The sequence below is a fragment of the Mirounga leonina genome, unplaced genomic scaffold, assembly GCF_011800145.1.
Source record: "Mirounga leonina isolate KUSES-001 unplaced genomic scaffold, KU_Mleo_1.0 Mir_418, whole genome shotgun sequence".
Lineage (NCBI taxonomy): Eukaryota > Metazoa > Chordata > Mammalia > Carnivora > Phocidae > Mirounga > Mirounga leonina.
The window spans coordinates 17,050,632-17,072,899 of record NW_023270739.1 but is presented as its reverse complement, the minus strand read 5'-3'; the positions used below and the strand labels follow the sequence as shown (position 1 = coordinate 17,072,899).

General features: G+C 36.1%; 1 protein-coding gene across 1 annotated transcript in view; it reads right to left on the bottom strand.

The window, feature by feature from the left end:
• Positions 1-13,041: 13,041 nt before the first annotated feature.
• Positions 13,042-22,268, bottom strand: part of SLC5A8 (solute carrier family 5 member 8) — a 71,067-nt gene continuing 61,840 nt past the window's right edge. The window contains exons 13-15 of the mRNA XM_034987274.1: positions 18,139-18,242; positions 14,759-14,835; positions 13,042-14,500 (exon numbers count right to left, since the gene is read on the bottom strand). Of these exons, the coding sequence (XP_034843165.1) occupies positions 14,375-14,500; positions 14,759-14,835; positions 18,139-18,242 (307 nt within the window). The 3' untranslated portion in view covers positions 13,042-14,374. The remainder of the gene's footprint in view (positions 14,501-14,758; positions 14,836-18,138; positions 18,243-22,268) is intronic.

Genomic DNA, 22,268 nt, shown 5'->3' with positions numbered 1-22,268 from the left:
GATTAAAGACCTAAATGTGAGACCTAAATATGAGACCATAAAACTCCTAGGGGATAATCTCTTAGACATGGGTATTAGCAACATTTTTCCATGTCTCCTGAGGCAAGGGAAACAAGTGCAAAAATTAACATTGGACTGTAATCACTACCTGAAATGCAAGTTGAAACCACATTGAGATACCATTTTACACCTGTCAAAATGACTAGAATCAAAAAGACAAGAAATAACAAATGTTGGCGAGGATGTGGAGAAAAAGGAATACTTGTGCCCTGTTAATGAGACATGGTTGCAAATTGGTGCAACCACTATGGAAAACAGTATGGAAGTTCTTTTAAAAATTAAAAATAGAAATACAATGTGATCGAATATTTCCACTACTGAATGTTTACTGAAGAAAACAAAAACACTAATTTGAAAACAATATGTGCATCCCTATGTTTATTGCAGGATTATTTACAATAGCCAAGATATGGAAGCAACCCGCAGGTGTTCATTGATAGATGAATGGATAAAGAAATGGTATATATATAATGGAATATTATTCAGCCATAAAAAGGATGAGATCTTGCCATTTGTTACAACATGGATGAACCTAGAGGATATTATGCTAAGTGAAAAAAGTCAGAGAAAGAAAAATACCATATGATTTCACATGTATGTGGAATCCAAAAAATAAAACAAAGAAAAAGCAAACCCTTAAATACAGAGAACAAATTAGTGGTTGCCAGAGGGAAGGTGGGTAGAAAGATGGGTGAAATAGATAAAAGAGGTACAAACTTCCAGTTATAAAATAAGTCATGGAGATAAAAAAATACAGCACTGGGAATATAGTCAATAACTATAATAACATTGTATGGTGACAGATGTTGACTACATTATCATGGTATTGAGTAATGTATAGAATTGTTGAAACAATGTTTTACTAATATAATATTGTATGTTATTTACACTTCCATTAAAAAATACAATAATCATAAAAAATCTAATTAAAATCAGCCAAGGATCTGAACATTTTTTCAAAGAGGACATGCAGAAGGCCAACAGATACATGAAAAATTGCTTAACATCACTATTATCAGGGAAATGCAAATCAAAACCACAATATAACCTCACACGTTAGAATGGCTATTATCACATAGAAGAGAAATAACAAGCATTGTGAGGATGTAGAGAAAACAGAACAACTTGTGCACTGTTGGTGGGAATAAAATTGGTGTAGTCACTATGGAAAACAGTATGGAGGTTTCTCAAAAAATTGAAAATAGAACTACTATATGATCCAACAATTCCACTCCTGGGATTTTATCCAAAGAAAACAAAAACACTAACTCAAAAAGATATCTGCACACTCACGTTTATTATGGAATTGTTTATAACAGCCATGACATGGAAGCAACCTAAGTGTCCATCAATGAATGAATGGCTAAAGAAAATATGTCTATATCTATATACATATATATAGCTGTGTGTGTGTGTGTTACCATTTGCAACAAGTGTGGACCTTGAGGGCATTAGGCTAAGCAAACTAAGTCAGAAAGACAAAGACAAATACTATATAATCTCACTTAAATGTGGAATCTAAAAAAACAAACCCCCCAAAACCCCCAACAACTGAACTCATAGATAAGGAGAACAGATTGATGGTAGTCAGAGGGTGGAGGATGGGTGATATGAGTGAAAGTGGTTAAAAGTACAAACTCCAGATATAAAATAAGTCCAGGGGATATAGTATATAGATATCATGATTATAGTTAATAATAGTGTAGTGCATATTTGAAAGTTGCTAAATAAATCTTAAATTTATCTTAAAATTATAAGTAGATGTGGAGATGGATGTGAACTAGACTTACTGTGATCATTTCACAATATATATAAATACTGGATTATGTAGTATACCTAAAACCAATATAATGTTATATCAATTATATCTCATTTTTTAAAAGATAAATAAGTACTAGGGATATAGCGTACAATATGATGACTGTAGTTAATATGGTTTTATGGTCTATTTGACAGTTTTTAACAGAGTAGATCTTAAAAGTTATAAGGAAAACAATATTTAAAAATTTTTTTGTATCTATATGAGATGATGGATGTTAACTAAGCTTAAATCATTTCAACAATATATGCAAGTCAAATCATTATGCTGTACACCTTAAATTTATACAGCACTGTATGCCAATTATATCTCTAACTGGAAAAATAAAAAAAGAAATCAAATATTTATTGGATGAATGCGTGCAAAAACAAATAATATAACCGTCAAAATATTAGCATATATTTATGATGAACTTTCCTTCTCTGTCTTGATGGTAGAATATTTAAAATATCATGCATAATGAATATGCCATAATTTGAGGATTTTCTAATCAATGAATCTTATGAGTCTCCGTAAGACTAGAATATTAGAAATATCCTACTTCAACACTGTAATCTTCATTAAAACTTCAGCCATCTGGATCCTTCAAGAAAGTAGGAATTCTAGATACAAAGTTATCCAAATAGTTAGCAAGGGTGGTTCATCTTGGAACTGACAAAATTTTGTTTTAGCTGATTTTTTAAATGGACATCTTTGTACAAATGGACCAAACTTTCCAGGGGTTCTTAAAGGAAAATGAAACCCATTTATCCTTCCCTTGTTGATTCAGTGTCAGCACTGTAAATATATTATTCTAATATACAGTAGAGACAGATTTAGAATATAGCAAATGCCCCTGCCAGGCAACAGACCCTTCTAGATTCAACACTCCAGAACCTCAAATGATTCTCAGGAAAGTGCTGGTAAAAGGCCTAACTTTGCATCTTGACCTTCAGAGCTGCCACCCTACTTATACAACTTTCTTCACCTTAGTCCCATTTCCATGCTAGCCAGGTCTACCTCCTCATATCCCCCAGAAGAGCAAATGCCTTCCCTCCTTCCAAAGCTTTCCTTATACTCTTCCTCTGTGCACCACACTCCCTGACAAAACATATTTCCTCTCTTCTTTGCATATTCAAATCATCTCTAGCTTCAAGGTCTAGCTCAAACTCCAACTGTTCCACAAGTATGTCTCTCAACAGGTCCTGTCCGTGGGTTCCCCTCTTGCCAGAAGTCTCCTATTAAACAATCTGCCCCATCCACTCAGACTCTTTCCTTAGCTAGTGCATGGATGTCTGTCATATCCTCACATAGCTTCTAAGTGATAGAGGTCAAGAACCACACCTTAACCTTCTCAATGCCTAACAGAGTGTGATGCCTACAGTCAAGTGTTCAGTGCTTCTTAAAATAAATGAAACTGAAAGGGAGACACTGTTGTTTATAACATGCAATCAATTTAAACTAACTTGCCTGTAAACACACTTCATCATGAAAGGGACAAGTGTAAGACATTAACTTTAATCCTCTAGTGAAGAAGTTAAAGTCACCCAGATTTAAATGACAGCTATTATTTTTCCAACAGAGATAGAGTAATTTCTCCAGATTGCCCATTGATTGTCCAAATTTGGATACCAATTTTATAATATTTAACAAAAAAAATTTAAGAAGGCTTGCTTAACATCCCTTTCATTACACAAGTGATTTTGAATACTTGATATACTCAATCCTCTAGTAGAGAGGGTAAATACTAAAGCTGTTATTAGTGGTACCCTCTGTAGAGCTGCACTCACTTTGCCTAGACATCAGCCCCCAAGGAGGTAGTCTTTAATTTTCATTAATTCAGACCTCACTAAATAGGAAGTTGTGATCATATGGAAGGGCTGAAGTCAAATATGCAAAGAAAATATTGTGAACAAAATAGAGTAAATATTTGAAAATTTTTCAAAGGAATTATTTATATAGTTTATTTACTAGTCATAAACCCAGTTTGTTTTTCCTACTAATTATCATTATCATCTAGTTCAGTAGTTCTCAAACTAATTCTAGTATGCATCAGAATCACCTGGACCCTACCACCACCATTCCTGATTCAGGTGAGCCAGAGAATTTTAATTGTTACAAGTACCCAGGTGGTGGTAATACTGTTGGTTGGGGATCACTCTTTGAAAACTATTGATCTGGTCAATATTTTGCTGTAATTTGAATTACTTTAATATACTCTACAATTCAAGCTGAACTTAATCAGTTTTCTCTGTGTAATATTTTAGAGAACATCACCCTGGAAATTTAGGTGGGTAGCAATTTTAAACTGTGATCTTAGTATCATAGCAGTTATCAGTTAATCATATCATTCAATACAAAGCACTGCTACTACATGGTCCTAGCTGAGCAGAGCACTGGGCATTTCTTGAAGGATTGATCAGTGCCACAAAAGGTCTTTTACCTTGACCTGCACTTTGTATCAACCCAGGAGCCTGAGAATAAGTTCTCCCAACTCCAACCCTTCACCTTCACCAATTTAGGAATGAGCTTACGTTAATATGTACAATGAGCAAAAATATTAAGATTATACGCTCTGGAGTCAGACAAAACTAAGTTCAGATCCAAGGTGTATGACCTTGGGCAAGTGATTAACTTCTCCAAGACACAGTTACCTCATGAAGTGGACACTTCAGTACACTGCTGAGATCCTCCTTCGATGAAGGACTTCTTGCCGTGGTGTTGGGAGTAGTAAAGCCAGACAACCTTTATCTCTCAGCCCCTTCTTAATTGCCTCATTGCAGAGGATCACCTGCTCCATGACCACACCCCTTCCTGTGACAGCGCATGTCAGTGACTAACTGATGCAGGAATATCAAAGTCTGGTTGTCTTGGTCCAGCTTGGGATAACTCTAAAGGGCTCCTCTCACTTCAGAATATCTGGGGCTCAACACTGCAGCTCAACCTTCACCTGTTTCCAAATCTGCATTTTTTTCAGTCTTTCTTCCACAGGTGTTAATCCTAAAGGCTCTCCTTAATAAACATTAAACACAACTAAACTCCATCTCAGACTCTGATTCTCAGGGAATCAAACAAGTGACACTCACTTAAAAACAAACCAAAAAGTGGATGAAAGCTCTAAGAAGCAGGAATTGTATAGATTCATTCATTTAATAAGCATTTATTTGGCCAGACTCTGTTCTGGATGCTAAGAATATAGCAGTGAATGCAGATGACTAAATTTAAGAAAAGAGATCATGAAAAGCATTAAGAGATTGAAATCAATTTTTAGCTACGGTATTGACTACTTGCTATAAAAAGAGAAAAGTATTTCTACCTCCCATCACCACTCCTTCACCTGCCTAGGTTTTTTTTTTTAATTGTCTAAGCTTATAATATTCATGTTCTGTTTGGAAACCATAAAATCCTTGATTGCTAGTCTAAGTAGTTCTTATCCTGTTTGAGCCTAATTCCCATAAGAGTTTCCTTCCTTACCTCCTTGCTGCCCTTGGGAGCTTAGAAATCATTATGTTGCTCTTCTACTACACTAAATTGTAGGAAATTGTGACACTAAAGTCCTATTCATCTGGACACCTCATACAGTAATTTCTGCTTCAGTGCTTATGAAACATGGTAAAGTTTTTCTAACTAACTTTTCTAAAGTTTTCTAACACCCCAAGGCCCCATGCCTGCCCAGACACACCACTTAGCTAAGTGTTTACATACTGGGATCTTATGACTCTAAGCTCTAACCAGGAGCTGGGGCACGAGTTGTGTTGGTTTTCAAACTACATAAGCCTATGATGGTTTGCTGCTGCCATCCCTGGCTCCGTACATAGAGCAGAACACAGAGACCTTTCCTCAAAGGCTCACCAGTGTATTAAATCTCATTGCTTCCTTCTGACCTTCACAGCTTAGGGGGTCCATTTCTACTCTAGGAGTTCCAGAACCAAGTTCTTACCTTCTAAGATATTTTATCCTTACCAACCTAAGAGGCTAGACTTCTGACACTCAGAAGCCAAGAAGAAATCCCTCTGGTATTTCTCTGGTATTTCCTGAAGCCTCCCTTTTCTGAGCTATAAATATCAAAGACCTGATTATTTGAATGTGAAGAAGAGCCAAGGAGGCAATAGAATGCTCCAGGGAGTAAGGGGGTCACTGATTAAATTTTCTGAATATCTCACCATTGTACTTCCCTCAGAATCTCCTCACATGCCTTTCTTCTTTGTTTGATTACTTCCCCTGTAGATGGCCTCCTTGAGCCAGCCCCTTGCCTCTCCAACATTGGTTTTTGTTTTTTTAAAGATGTATGTATGTATGTATGTATGTATGTATGTATGTATTTTTATTTGAGAGAGAGAAAGAGCGAGAGAAAGAGAGCATGAGCGGAGTGAGGAGCAGAGGGAGAAGCAGACTCCCCACTGAGCAGGGAGCCCGATGTGGAGCTCAATGTGGAGCTCGATCCCAGGACCCCAAGATCATGACCTGAGCTGAAGGCAGACACTTAACTGACTGAGCCACCCAGGCGCCCCAACCTCTCCAACACTGTAAACCAAGAAACTTCTTGATTCTTACCACTTTTTTGCAGTCTTGCCTTTGCCTAGGTAGTCTAGCTTCTACCCAGTGTTACATAGTGATGCCATGTATGGCCTCAGCAGGAAGGTAAATCTATGTATTTACCTCTCTCTACTATCTTTTGTCTCTCCACCTCTTTCCTTTCTCCCCCTCCATCTATCTTCACAACTGGTTCTATTATAAATTGCACTGTACTTTACATGCCTTATTTACTGAAACATCATGTTTCCTACTCTGCCTTAAGTATGTGAATAGGAGGCTTTATATTTTTCTAAAATCATGTATTTACTTCTGTTTAGCTCTCAAACGACTTTTCTCTGTAACTCACTTTCAATTAAGAGAAAATTCTCCAACCCTCAGAATGGAAGAAATATTTGCAAATTATTTATCTGATAAGAGACTTATATCTTGAATATGCAAAAAAACTCTTACAACTCAATAATAAAAAGACAAGCCAATTAAAAATGGTCAAAGGGTCTAAATAGACATATCTCCAAAGAAGATATACAGATGACCAATAAACATAAAAAGATGTTCAACATCACTATCAGGGAAATGCAAATCAAAACCACAATGAGATATCACTCCACACCCACTAGAATGGCTATAGTAAAAAATATAGTTAGGGCGCCTGAGTGGCTCAGTTGGTTAAGCGACTGCCTTTGGCTCAGGTCATGATCCTGGAGTCCCTGGATCGAGTCCCTCATCAGGCTCTCTACTCGGTGGGGAGTCTGCTTCTCCCTCTGACCCTCCCCCCTCTCATGTGCTCTCTCTCTCTCATTCTCTCTGTCTCAAATAAATAAATAAAATCTTTAAAAATTATATAGTTAATAACAAGCACTGGTCAAGACGTGGAGAAGTTAGAACCCTCAGATAGTGCTGATAGAAATGTAAAATGGTGCAACCATTTTGGAAAACAGTCTGTCAGTTCCTCAAATGGTTAAGCATAGAGTTACCATATGACCTGGCAATTGCACACTAGGTACATACACAAGAGAAGTGAAAATATATGTCCACACAAAATCTTGTACACAGGGTTCAGAGCAGCATCATTGATAATAGCCTAGAAGTGGAAAAAATACATCGTTCAACTGAGAAATTGATAAATAAAATGTGGAATAGCCATACAATAGAATATTATAAGGCCACAAAAATGAAGTATTGATATATGCTACAATATGGATAAACATTAAAAACATGCTATGTGGAAGAGCCAGTGACAAAAGGCCACATATTCTGTGACTTCATTTATATGAAATGTCCAGAATAGATAAGTCTGCAGAGACAGAAAATAGATCAGTGACCACTTGGGCTAAGGGGTCTGGGAGAAAATGGGGAGTAAATACAATGGATATGGAGCTTCTTTTGTGGTTGATGAAAATGTTCTAAGATTGTGGCAATGGTTGTATAACTCTGGGAATATAATAACCATCAAACTGTACATTTCAAATGGTATGACTGTTTGGTGTGTAAATTACAACTCCATAAAGCTTTTATATAAAAACAAAAGACTCTCCATGTACCTCAGCATTCATGTGTTCAGTTTATAACAGATTATCCTATTCTGCACATTGTTTTGAAATTGCTATGAGTGATGAGTATCTCCTCATGCCTCCACAGCCTAGGATTAAGCAAATGAAAAGAATAATAATAACAACAGAACTTTCAAAAATTTATGGTCCGTACTCAGACAGATTGGGCTCCTCCTGCTAGAAACATACAGAAATTCTGGATAAAATGTCACAAAACAAAAATTTTAATACATAGTCAAACTTGTAAGAATGAAAAGGGAGGGGCACCTGGGTGGCTCAGTTGGTTAAGCGACTGCCTTCAGCTCAGGTCGTGATCCCAGGGTCCTGGGATTGAGCCCCATATCAGGCTCTCTGCGCAGTGGGAAGCCTGCTTCTCCCTCCCCCATTCCCCCTCCTTGTGTTCCTCTCTCGCTGTCTCTCTCTGTCAATTAAATAAATAAATTAAAAAAAAAAAAGAATGGAAAGGGAAACACCAGGTCCCAATATTGAAAAGAAAAATGATTGATGGTTGTCAGAGAGGAAGAGGGTTGGGAGGTGGGCAAAAAGAGTGAAGGGGCGCAACTGTATGGTGACGGATGGTAAATAATATGGTGATCACTTTGCAGTGTATGAAAATGCCAAATTATGTGGTACACCTAAAACTAATTATATACCAATTTTACTTCAATTTAAAAAAAGTTGAAATCATAGCAATGGTACCAGCAGATGTTGAATAACTTATGAAGGTATAGTTCTTGATGAGTTCGTGGGTCCTCATGGGGACAGAGGTTTCTGCTTCCAAAATGTGGAAGAGTGAGAACTCTATTCCAAGTATCACCAAAAGCCTGAAGCCTTGAGGAACTGCGCCATTATTTAAAAGGGAATTTTATTTTATTTATTTTATTTTATTTTTTGTAAGTACAACTTTTTATTGACCAGAATCCTGTGATCTTGCTAAACTCAACATTAGTTTAACAGCAGTTTGGCATCCTCTTTAGGATTTTCTACATTGACAGTTACTTTATCTTTATTTATTTTTTTATTATGTTATGTTAATCATCATACATTACATCATTAGTTTTTGATGTAGTGTTCCATGATTCACTGTTCGCATATAACACCCAGTGCTCCATGCAGTACGTGCCCTCTTTAATACCCATTACCAGGCTAACCCATCCCCCCACCCCCCTACCCTCTAGAACCCTCAGTTTGTTTCTCAGAGTCCATAGTCTCTCATGGTTCGTCTCCCTCTCCGATTTCCCCCCTTCATTCTTCCCTTCCTGCTATCTTCTTCTTTTTTTTTTTAACATCTAATGTATTATTTGTTTCAGAGGTACAGGTCTGTGATTCAACAGTCTTACACAATTCACAGCACTCACCATAGCAGATACCCTCCCTAATGTCTATCACCCAGCCACCCCATCCCTCCCACCCCCACCATTCCAGCAACCCTCAGTTTGTTTCCTGAGATTAAGAATTCCTCATATCGGGGCACCTGGGTGGCTCAGTTGGTTAAGCGACTGCCTTCGGCTCAGGTCATGATCCTGGAGTCCCAGGATCGAGTCCCGCATCGGGCTCCCTGCTCAGCAGGGGGTCTGCTTCTCTCTCTGACCCTCCTCTCTCTCATGCTCTCTCTCTCTCAATAAATAAATAAAAATCTTAAAAAAAAAAAAGAATTCCTCATATCAGTGAGGTCATATGATACATGTCTTTCTCTGATTGACTTATTTCGCTCAGCAAGAAAGTTTGCCTCTCTCCCAGTCTTTGATGGCGAACAAAGTACCTGAGACTCCAACCCTAAACCCTGTGCCATGCATAGATAAAGGATGAAAATTGATCCTGTGAACCTAAGACAGAAGCCCTAACCCGAGATAATGATGTAAGATTGGTAGACAGCAATTAAAACACAGGCACAGCCAAAGCTGATTTAAAACTTCTCTGTAAAGACTCACTAACCAGAGCCCAAGGAACTCTCACTAGAAAAAATACAACCCCTACTGAAGATAAACTTTCAGTTAAATGATCAACTCCACAAGGAAAGAAACCACCATGATGAAGAGTAAGCAAATGAGCAAGTAGAAGAATTAGCACATCAAGAATTTCAGATAACATAAGAGTAATAAATATGGTTAAAATTATTAGAGATAAAAGAATAATTTGGAATCATAATGAAAGAATCCAATGTTAGGAAAGAATAGGAAACTGAAAAATTTGAAAAGGCACATCCAACTCTAAAAATGAAGAAAAGTCATTGAAATGGAAAATTCAATGGACAGATTAAGTAGCAGATTAGGAAAGGCTGAAAAGAAAATGACCTTTCATATATATGTATGTGTTGCATCTTGAAATTTTTAAATATAAAAAGGTAAAAAATATGAACCAGATTAGGAGACATGGAGGATAGGATAAAGAGGTATTCCCCTAATAGGAGTTAAAGAGTTACAGGACAGAGAAAATGGGAGGGGGAAATATTCAAAGAAATAATGGCTAAGAAATTTTCAGTACTGAAGATGTGACTTTTTATTTTCAAATACAGTGTTAATTACTTAAAGCATAAAATATTCTTCAGCGACAAAAGTTCTGCATGTTTATTTGCTTACACTTTTATAATCTGCATGTAATATACAGAAGAAGTCCTTTATGTGGTAGAGTGGAAATAACTCTGTAAAACCTGATAAACTTAATTATATTCAATTTGACTTTTCTTCCCCAAGAACAGACAACTGCAAAGACACTTGCAGAGAGCTTAATCAGCAAGTTGAAAAATCAGAAATGCAAACATGTTTTACACTATAATGTTCAGTTCCCTCAAGATTTTTCACAATGGGCACACAACTTATATAGAAAAGTAAATTTTACAATAACTAAATTATGTGGTGAATTTTCAGTAACTGCACATGCATTCAGTTGACTCTGTATCAACAACTATTATTGGAAAAAACGAAGAATTTCCTACAAGAATTGACACAGAGAGTCATTCTCCTGATCTCAAGCCTATCCCTGTCCCTTGTGTCTACATCATGGACAGAAACTGAGTTGTTAACAAATAAACTATACTTCCTGGGGTTTTCAAAAGTAAAACAAAATTATGAAATCTTCATATTCATATATTTGATATTTCCTTCATCTTAATGTGCGTTAATGTTGGAAATCATGTTGCAAAATGAAACTTTCATAAGAGTCGTTTTTATAATTATTCACAATTTTATATTCCTTAATATTTTCAAAGTGCTATGAAAATATATGGTCATTATTCCGTATCCTAACATTGTGTATGCCAGTGAAACTTTAATCCTCACCTGTAGATGAGAATGATCAGATAGAAGAGTCAAGGGAATTTCCCTAAAGGAACAAAACCAGCATGTGTAACTTCAGGAAAATGAAGATTGCAACCTTAACCTGTCAGGGAGGAGTTCTTAAACCCAACACTATTGATACTGGGGCAGGATCATTTTTGTTGTGAAGAGGGGCTGTCCTATGTATTACAGGAGGCTTAATAGTGTCCCTAAATTCTATCCACTAGATGCCAGTAGCACCTCATCACCAGCTGTGACAACCAAAAATGTATCCAGGTATTTCCAAATGTTCAGGCAGGAACTGCCCCATTAGAACCACTGGTCTAGAGAGAAAATTAATGCATAAGCAATCAAATAGATGCATATATATTTATACCATTTTACATCCTACATATAAAATTTTCATTTCTCTATGGAGTAATACGATTGGTCTGTAGCTTTATTTAAAGTAAAGTTTCCATTCTCTCTGTTTGAATAATCCTGCTGATTCCTAAATAGAGTTCAATATTTCTATGGCACATATTTTTTAGAGATGGAACTATCTCCACATCATTACATTGCAAATTATTAACAGTTTGTCTTTTTTTAAAACTAGCAAGTGACCTTTGTCTCAAATTCTGATTTCCAATCATATTAAAATTTTAAGTAACACTATTTGAGCGAGTAAAGTGCTATCTAATCTTTTATACTCACATTATTTCTGTGAGGTAGTTAAGTGTTTAAAGTTAAATTCCATCATTAGAGTAGATTAAGGATAAATTCAAGGTCATACAATCTGTCAATGACAAAATGAAAATAGACGACTTACGTGGCTTTTCCCTCTTGTTGGGATTGTTATAATTCAGAAATAATTAAGAACATTAGATGATTTCATTTATATTATGATATATTAACATTTTACCTCTTTTTGGTTTCACCCAAAGATTCAGATAAGATAAATGATTTTTCATAATTAATGACAGTATTTTGATTTCTTAAGAATCTGGTCTGGCACTCTTATGTGTTCATAAAGGTAAAATATCAACAGTTCCCAAAGTCACAAAGATATATTTAGTTAAATAAAGTGGACAAGAATGGAAGTATCATATCTCTCATTAAGAATCCATTGCATAGAGGTGCCTGGGTGGCTCAGTCGTTAAGTGGCTGCCTTCAGCTCAGGTCATGATCCTAGGGTCCTGGGACTGAGTCCCGTATCAGGCTCCCCGCTCTGCGGGAAGTCTGCTTCTCCCTCTCCCACTCCCCCTGCTTGTGTTCCCTCTCTCGCTGTGTCTCTCTCTGTCAAACAAATAAATAAAATCTTAAAAAAAAAAAAAAAGAATACATTGCATAATCCCTTTGCAGTTAGATAAGGAAAAAAAATTATTTATATAACTGGACTTTGATTTCCAAAATTGATTTTTTAAATTTTATTTTATTATGTTAGTCACCATACAATTGAAGCATTCTACACACATGTGCATTTACACTTATTAAATAAATAATAGTTCAAATCACACTTGCATAAAACAAATAAGATTATATCTTCCTACTCATTAAAAAATGTAGAAAGATTTACAGTTTGATGCATGCTTACAAACATATTGATTAAAAAAATAACATCTATACACATATGAAATATATGAACACATCATTAATTTAAATGTTATATAAATCTTTCTTTAGACAAATGCTACTTCCTATTTTTTTATTGCTTCATGTTTTCAATTGGCAACCTTTAAAAGTACAGAGCATACTTACCTAAATACCAGGAAATAAGCAAAAAAGTATTTAATTCTAAAATATATTTAATGTACCTAAATGTTTCTCATGTTATTTTAAAACATTGTAAAGCAAGCAAATAAACAAACAAAAGAAACACATTTCTAAACAGTATCTAATGTGGGAACTGTAGAAATAAATGTTATTGATAAAAGTCTGTGACCAAACTCTTAGCAATTGAGATTGCTACTTGAAGTTTTAAAGCATGGAACAAAGCATATAGTTAGTAATTCAGAATATTAAAAAAAAAAAAGTAGTGTTTGCCTTTGTAATTTAGCTCTTTAAATGGGTGAATACACTGGAATTCAAGACTTCTAAGCATATGCACTTTAAATTCAATTGACTGCAAATTAGTTGACATTCAAATTAATATCATTCAACACAATCATGTAATTCCACATAGCTTGACCATTTTAATTATGTAAATGTTCTTGGGTCACCAAATCCACAAGTACCTATGCTGAAAGTACTTTAGTCAGTATCAGGCTCATAGGATTTCTAATTTATAGTCTGGGACTTAGTGAACCAGGATCTGGGTAGCATGATTCACATTGGGTATCTCAAGACATAGAAGCCCAAGGTAACACAGTAGATAGGAAACTAGGAAGGCAAGCAAAGTAAAGTGTACAACAAAACCTGAGCTGATGGGTAAGAAACTAGGATTGCATGTAAAAACCAGAGTGTAAGGCAATATAAGCAGCCAATGGCCAGGAGCTCTAGACAATTAGCAAAAAAGGCACAAGAATAGATACATAGCACCAAAAAGACCTTGATCATTGGGGCCATGTTCTGTCCCAAACAGGATGCTTCTTGATTACCACCTTCCTGAACCAGAATTGGTTCCAAGGTTAATAAGCTCCCTGATAGGGCTGATATGAATCAATGAGAAGCAAAGATCTAGACAACATAGATCTGTCACCTCATTATTTCCTAAAAATAGAGTATGTTGAGGAGAAAAGGTCTTTTCAGTATTACTTCTGATTTTGGCAAACCCCAAAACTTATATGCTAGCATCAAATGCATGGAAAATATTTTTAATAATGCCCAAATTTAAAAATACTCTTTTTGACCATCAAGTATGTGTGTATATGTGTATGTTAATCCTTCAGCATATATGTGGTCATAACTTTCATAATGACAGCTTCATTAAAATAAAAGAGAAATAGAGGGAAATGCCAATGCTGAAACTCTTAACTCCAGAGCAGCATCAATTAATGAGTTTAATAAGCGAAGAGTTTGCACTTTGCTTTAACAAAATTTTACCCCCAAAAGTTTCCCCAAAAACTTCACTCATTATAGAACCCTTCCCCCAAAAAGAAATCTAAACCTGATCCAATTATCTTAGAAAACATATATAACTGGGTCACTGTTTAAGATCATCTAGTATCACAGATATTTCACAAACGAGTCCCACTCATCTTGCCACTTTGATCTGGGAAGTTCAATTCAATATGGTTGAAGGCAGGATTATCAGTTCCACCGTCTTCTACTGGGTGAGATTTACAGCTTAAAATATGCTTCTTCTAAAAGAAAATGTTAATATAGTGATTGGAAAACAATGGAACTATTCAATTCTAAATAATTGTTACTGCTTTTCTTTCTCTAAATCAGCTTTGTAGTCTATTGAAGACAAGATATACAACAGAAATAGACCATCAAAGAATAGGGCAAATACCTTCCTTGTCCGTCAGAGTTCAAAAGAGTCTGAGGACTAACTGGTATTCTATCCTGGTGATAAAAGCACAGTTTTACTAATTTAAGGAGAAAGAAAGCCAACTTACTTTCAAAATGTCAAAATTGGATAAAAAGTCCTCTTTGGTTAATAGGAATCTGCGGTCTAAGTTTTGTTTTCTTCCTCCTGAAAAACATTTACATCATTTACAATGTTCCGAAAATATCTGTAACTACCCAGTGATGGCCCATCATACAAGCATTTAACTTGTGCACATTCATCTCTAGGCACTCATAAAACACACAGAGAAAGAGAATCTTTTACATAGTGCTGAAGACTTGGTTCACTATTTCCCTTCTTTTAGTCTTAGATCCTGCAAGCCCCTCACTATGACAAATGAGTCTACTATTTAAAGATGAATGAGATGGTTCTTAAATGCAAGTAACCTACCTCAATGGTACTTAACCTAAGAGCCCAATACTTGTAGGGAAACTGATTTAAAAGCATTCTCTGTGATCTACCAATAAAATATCAAGCCATCTGCCTCTGCTTCAGACAGAGGAGTTGCCTTCCCCTAGTTTGATGGCTATGAATGTAGATGTGCATGAAGAAATGCAGGAAATTATGAATTATTGAATAAATTAGTTAAATAAAAATCAATATAATGATTGATGTTTCAACTCCTCTTCCCTAACATTCTGTTTTATAAAAATTTTTCTTTGTTTTGGTATTTTATTTGTAGATCAAAGACAAAGCTTTTTAAAACTGTGGGTTCTCAAACTACTTTTGTACAAATCATCTAGCAGACGTACTTCAAATGCAGATTCTTAGACTCCAACCTGGACCAACCCAGTTAGAAACTCTGGAGTGGGGCCACTGAATCCTGATTTTTACCAAATTTCTAAAGTGATCTTCATGCTCTCTAATATTTGGGAACCACCACTTCGGTACAAATATTAGGCTTTTAATTATGGGAACCTCTGCTGTTCTGGAGACAGGATCAACTTTAAGTTAATTCATTCAACATTGTTGAGTGCCTACCATCCACTAGAGACTCTACTAGATGCTGGAGAGACAGAGATGAGTAAAACAATTACTCTACTCATAGCTCGTGGTCTACTTAGGGCATTATTTACCGTATTTTACTAATGAGGAGACAGACCCACTCACGGTATACAGTACATGGTTAGGTGAAACTGAAATGCCAACCAAGTCTGTATGGCCGGAATTCTTACTGAGTCCTAGTATTCCTATTTATTTCCCAAGGAGTGTATTCCTAGTATTCCTATTTATTTCCCAAGGATTTCATGTTTCTAGATTATTTTTTCAAGGTGTTCATTGCTGCTGTGAAGTGGAAATAAGTCGTTTATGAAATTAATGAAGTTGAATTGTTTTTTATCACTGGATGCCTGCTCACCTAGGTAAAGCATGACTTTATAAAACAAAAGAAGCAGTCATATATGGTCATCAGAATAAAAACTTTTAAGGAAAAAAAAAAAGGGAGTGCTCAAAGGGAATGCTCTGATACTCCATTTTCTTAAAGAAAAAGGAATGGGTTGAACAAGGATCCAAGGTCAAATAGTACAAGGAGATGGTTTAGGTGTATTCCTGATCTGAATAATTGGGTTACTGGTAAGAAAACTTTAAAATCTGTCTTAAAATATATCAAAACAAACAAAAGAATAAATTTACTGTGTTGGTAATTTAATTTATGAAGAAAGGCACAGTCCTCTTTGAAAAGAAACAGAATAGATTAAAACAACTGTTTGAGAAGTAATAAATAGCTACAAACTTTATTATAAATGTATAATTATGCATTGCAATATATAATAATTATAATTAATATAATTGTTGATATGATTATATTAATATTACTGCTAATTATTAATATAATTTATTAATTATAAATACAAATATCACAGAATTTGAAAGGCAGTGCTATTCAGGAGCCACAAAACAGGATTGATAGAATTCCTTCAAGTGGCACAGTGCCGTAGCTCTGTAGCAGAAAGCAAACAAAGACATCAGACATACTAGGACAAAGTATAGGATTTCTGACTAGTTACTGCACATTTGATGAAGAGGGCAGTGGAGCTACCTTCCCCCACTCTGGTTGTTATGGATGTACATGGGTGAGGGAATGCAGGAAATCAGGGAGCCCAGCAGTTCTCACTAGCTCTACATTACTACCCTGCTTCGAGCCACCATGATCGCTCGCCTGGATTACTGCAATAGCCTCCTACCTGCCCTCCTTCCCTTATAGACTATTCTCAAAACTGGATCAGAGTGCTCCTTTGAGAGTTATTGGAAAAGAAATTGGAAAATTATCCCATGTAGTCACCTAAAAGACACAGTGATGGAAAATAGGAGAGAAAAGAGAGGAAAATTAGAATAACTATCTGAGACTCAAACATTTGACTAACAAGAGTTTCCAGAGAGATAAAACAGAAAATCACAGGAAATTACAAAAGAAATAATATAGGAAAATGTCCTCGAACTGAAGGGTCTTCGGGCAAAGCAGTCATTGTGAAATGGGTCACGTGCAAAGGGCCAACAGGTAGCATGGCACTGGCATTCTAAATAACAACATAATGAGCTAGGAGAAAATTAAGACATCCTCTCAGAAACAAGAAAGGTGTTTTCTTTTTAGGATTCTCTAATCAAACAAATGATCAATCAAGTATAAGGGATAATTAAAGGAATTTTTTTCCAGAGATACCACATCTTCAAAATCTCTTGTCTACCCTTTCTCAAGAACATGGTAAAGGATGTGCTCCATTCAGTTAAGGGGATAAACAAGAATTATAAATAATGCAATACAGGCAACAGGGAATCCAACACAGGAGGGACACCAAGGGAATTCACAGAATGAAGACAAAATGAAGTCCCAGAATAACAGCTCTATAGCAATCCCAGAGAGCAGTGTATACGATGTGTATTATCAGTCTGTTTTTTTAAATAATGTTTTTAAAGTTTATGGACATGTGAAAAAAGCCTCGCACTATGTTCAAATGTAAGGATTGTAATTATCATTCCTTACGTGTGTATTCTTCTTTACAGTTTACAAAAAGTCAGCATAGGACAATGAAAAGATCATGACACAGGATTGTTGTAATAATACATGTAAAATCCTAGCACTGTAGTAGCTACATATGATTTTGTCAAGCACTTTATTTTTATCTTACAGCAACCTGTGAGATAGGCAAGTCAATTGTCACTATTCTCATTTTATACATAAGATAGCTAAGTCTCAGAGTAGCCATATGGACTTCCTTAAGTCTATGCAGCTAGTAAATGGCAGAACAAAGGTTCAAATAGAATCTTCTGCTTTCAAGTCCAGGCACTCAAATTTCCCATGAGGAAAATGGAACAAGTAATTAAACTAGTTGTTAACAGGACTATAGAAAAATAACATAAATAGCTATAAAATAGATACAGAAAAAGCTGATATAGAGGTAAATACAACAATACTAATGCTTAGATAGTTACCTGTTGGTAAACTGATTAGCATTCCCATAAATACCGTTACCAATGTTCCAAGAGTGCTGAAGTATAGATATGATAAAGAATACCAGTTATCCATCAGTGGAGTCCTAAGAGAGAACAAAAGCATAACTGTAAGATTTCATGTAATGCTACTAGCAACCAGAGCAGTCTCGAAAATCTTCATGCATGGCAAAAGTCAAAACAAAATATTTAACAATGTTTTTAATGTCATAATCTACTGTTCCAACTTGATCTTGTTGGATCAAGAATTAAAAGCCTGACTTAACCTTGACCATACACTATAATACTAAATGTCCATGTGTATTCATTCAACTCTGCTTTATGTCCCAGGCCCTGTTCTTGCCATTGGAAAGTCTACCATAAAAAAAGGTTGATAAGGCTCCTGCCCTCATAAAGTTTGCATTCTAATGGAGAGAGAAATACAATAAATAATTAAACAAATAAATATAATAATTTCCACTGGTGGAAGTACTATAAAGAAAATAAAACAAGGTAACATGAAACAGAATGGAAAGAAGGAACTACACTCTAATGTGTGGTCAGAGAAGGCATTTGTGAAGAAGTGACATTTGAACTGAGATCTGAATACCAAAAAGTTCTTGAAAAAAGCATCCTAGAGAGAGGTAAACACCAGCTGACTAAAGCATAATGAGCAACATAAGAGTAATACAAGATGAGAGGAAGGCAGAGGTCTTTTTTTTGTTAGATTTGTATGAAGTTTGGATTTACTCTGGGCAATGGCATTTGTGGCAGTATTTTAAATGGAAGGGTGACATGACCTGATCTGTTTCAAAATGATTGTTCTAGAATCCCAATTTCAGCTTTAGTAGAGTAGCTTGATTTAGAACACCCATCTGGCTAAGAACAATGTAAAGAAAGTGGAGGAGGGGTGCCTGGGTGGCTCAGTCGTTAAGCGTCTGCCTTCCGCTCAGGTCATGATCCCAGGGTCCTGGAATCGAGCCCTGCATCGGGCTCCCTGCTCAGCCAGGAGCCTGCTTCTCCCTCTCCCACTCCCTCTGCTTGTGTTCCCTCTCTCGCTGTGCCTCTCTCTGTCAAATAAATAAATAAAATCTTTTTTAAAAAGCGGAGGAATGGGGGGGCGCCTGGGTGGCTCAGTCGGTTAAGCGTCTGCCTTCGGCTCAGGTCATGATCCCAGGGTCCTGGGATCGAGTCCCGCATTGGGCTCCCTGCTCAGCCAGGAGCCTGCTTCTCCCTCTCCCACTCCTCCTGCTTCTGTTCCCTCTCTCGCTGTCTCTCTCTGTCAAATAAATAAATAAAATCTTTAAAAAAAAAAAAAGTGCAGGAATGGGGCAGGCAGGCTTTTTTTTTTTTTTTTTTTTTTTTTTTAAGACACCATAGAGTCACAACAATTAGGACTTGAGGGGCCAAGATCCCAGAAAGAAGGGAAACACATTGAAGTGAGCTATTGAAGTTAAGATCATGTGGTATTACCAGGGGAAAAACAGACAAAATAGAGCAGAATAGAGAATCAAGATACAGACGCACAAGAAAATAGTATCTGGGGGCGCCTGGGTGGCTCAGTTGGTTAAGCGACTGCCTTCGGCTCAGGTCATGATCCTGGAGTCCCTGGATCGAGTCCCGCATCGGGCTCCCTGCTCTGCAGGGAGTCTGCTTCTCCCTCCGACCCTCCCCCCTCTCATGTGCTCTCTCTCATTCTCTCTCTCTCAAATAAATAAAAATCTTTAAAAAAAAAATAAAAAAAAAAAAAAGAAAATAGTATCTGGTTTATGTCCAATTTGACACTGCCTTGCAATGGGGCAAAGGAAATGTCTTTTCAATAAGTGGTGTTTAGTTAATTGAATATCCATATGGGAAAAAAATGAGTCTTGATTACAGCACCTACAGAAATCAATTCCAAAGTATATTACATTTCATTAATGGAAATAGTTAACAATAAAGCTTTTAAATGAAAAATTAGAGGAATCTCTTTATGACCTCAGGAAAAGCAAAAATTTCCTAATTGGGACACACAAAGGACTAAAAATACAGGAAAAGAGTGATAATTTATTCTTTAGTAGGATGTTCTTTAACCTCTATGTATTTGTGGTCTTTCCAAATTTTTCTTATGATTGACTTTAAGTTTCATAGCATTGTGATCAGAAAATATGCATGGCATGATCTCAATCTTTTTGTACTTATTGAGGCCTGATTTGTGACCTAGTATGTGATCTATTCTGGAGAATGTCCCATGTGCACTCAAAAAGAATGTGTATTCTGCTGCTTTAGGATGAAATGTTCTGAACATATCTGTTAAATTCATCTGGTCCAGTGTGTCATTCAAAGCCATTGTTTCTTTGTTGATTTTCTGCTTAGATGATCTGTCCATTGGTGCAAGTCGTGTGTTAAAGTCCCCTCCTATTATTGTATTATTATCAATGAGTTCCTTTAATTTGTTATTAGTTGTTTTATATATTTGGGTGCTCCTGAGTTGAGGACATAAATATTTACAATTGTTAGATCTTCTTGCTAGATAGACCCCTTTATTTTGATTTAGTGCCCTTCTTTATTTCTTGTTACAGTCCTTGGTTTAATTCTCAAATGACATAATACTCTATGTAGAAAACCTGAAAGACTCCACCAAAAAACTGCTGGAATTAATACACAAAATTCAGTAAAGTCACAGGATACAAAATCAATGTACAGAAATCTGTTGCATTTCTATTCACCAATAATGAAGCAGCAGAAAGAAAAATCAAGGAATTGATCCCATTTAAATTGCACCCAAAAACTAAGATACCTAGGAATAAACCTAACCAAAGAGGTAAAAGATCTGTACTCTGAAAACTATAGAACACTTATGAAAGAAATTGAAGATGACACAAAGAAATTGAAAAACATTCCATGCTCATGGATTGGAAGAACAAATATTCTTAAAATGTCTATACTTAAAGTAACCTACACACTTAATGCAATCCCTATCAAAATATCACCAGCATTTTTTTACAGAGCTAGAGCAAACAATCCTAAAATTTGTATGGAATCACAAAAGACCCCAAATAGCCAAAGCAATCTTGAAAAAGAAAAGCAAAGCTGGAGGTATCACAATTCTGGACTTCAAGTTATATTACAAAGCTGTAGTGATGAAGACAGTATGGTACTGGCATAAAAACAGACATATAGGTCAATGGAAAAGAATAGAAAACCCAAAAATGGACCCACAACTATAGGGTCAACTAATCTTTGACAAAGCAGGAAAGAATATCCAATGGAAAAAAGATAGTCTCTTCAACAAATTGTGTTGGGAAAACTGGATAGCAACTTACAAAAGAATGAAAGTGGACCACTTTCTTATACCACACACAAAAATAAATTCAAAATGGATGAAAGACATAAATGTGAGAAAGGAAGCCATCAAAATCCTAGAGGAGAACACAGGAGCAACCTCTTTGACATTGGCCATAGCAAATTCTTACTAGATATATCTCCAGAGGCAAGGGAAACAAAAGCAAAAATGAACTACTGGGACTTCATCAAGATAAAAAGTTTCTGCACAGTGAAGGAAACAATCAACAAAACTAAAAGGCAACCTTTGGAATGGGAGAAGATATTTGTAAATGACATACCTAATAAAGGGTTGATATCCAAAATCTACACAGAAATTATCAAACTCAACACCCAAAAAACAAATAATCCAGTCAAGAAGACATAAACAGACATTTCTCCAAAGAAGACATACAAATGGCTAACAGACATGAAAAGATGCTCAACATCACTCATCATCAGGGGAATACAAATCAAAACTACAATGAGATATCACCTCACACCTGTCAGAATGGCTAAAATTAACCACTCAGGAAACGACAGATGTTGGCCAGGATGTGGAGAAAGGGGAACCCTTCTACATTGTTGGTGGGAATGCAAACCGGTGCAGCCACTCTGGAAAACAGAATGGAGGTTCCTCAAAAAGTTAAAAATAGAGCTACCCTATGATCCAGCAATAGCACTAGTAGGTATTTACCCAAAGGATAAAAAAATACTGAACTGAAGAGGTACATGCACCCCGGTGTTTATAGCAGCATTATCAACCAAATAACCAAATTATGGAAAGGGCTAAAAAGTCAATCAACTGGGGCGCCTGGGTGGCTCAGTTG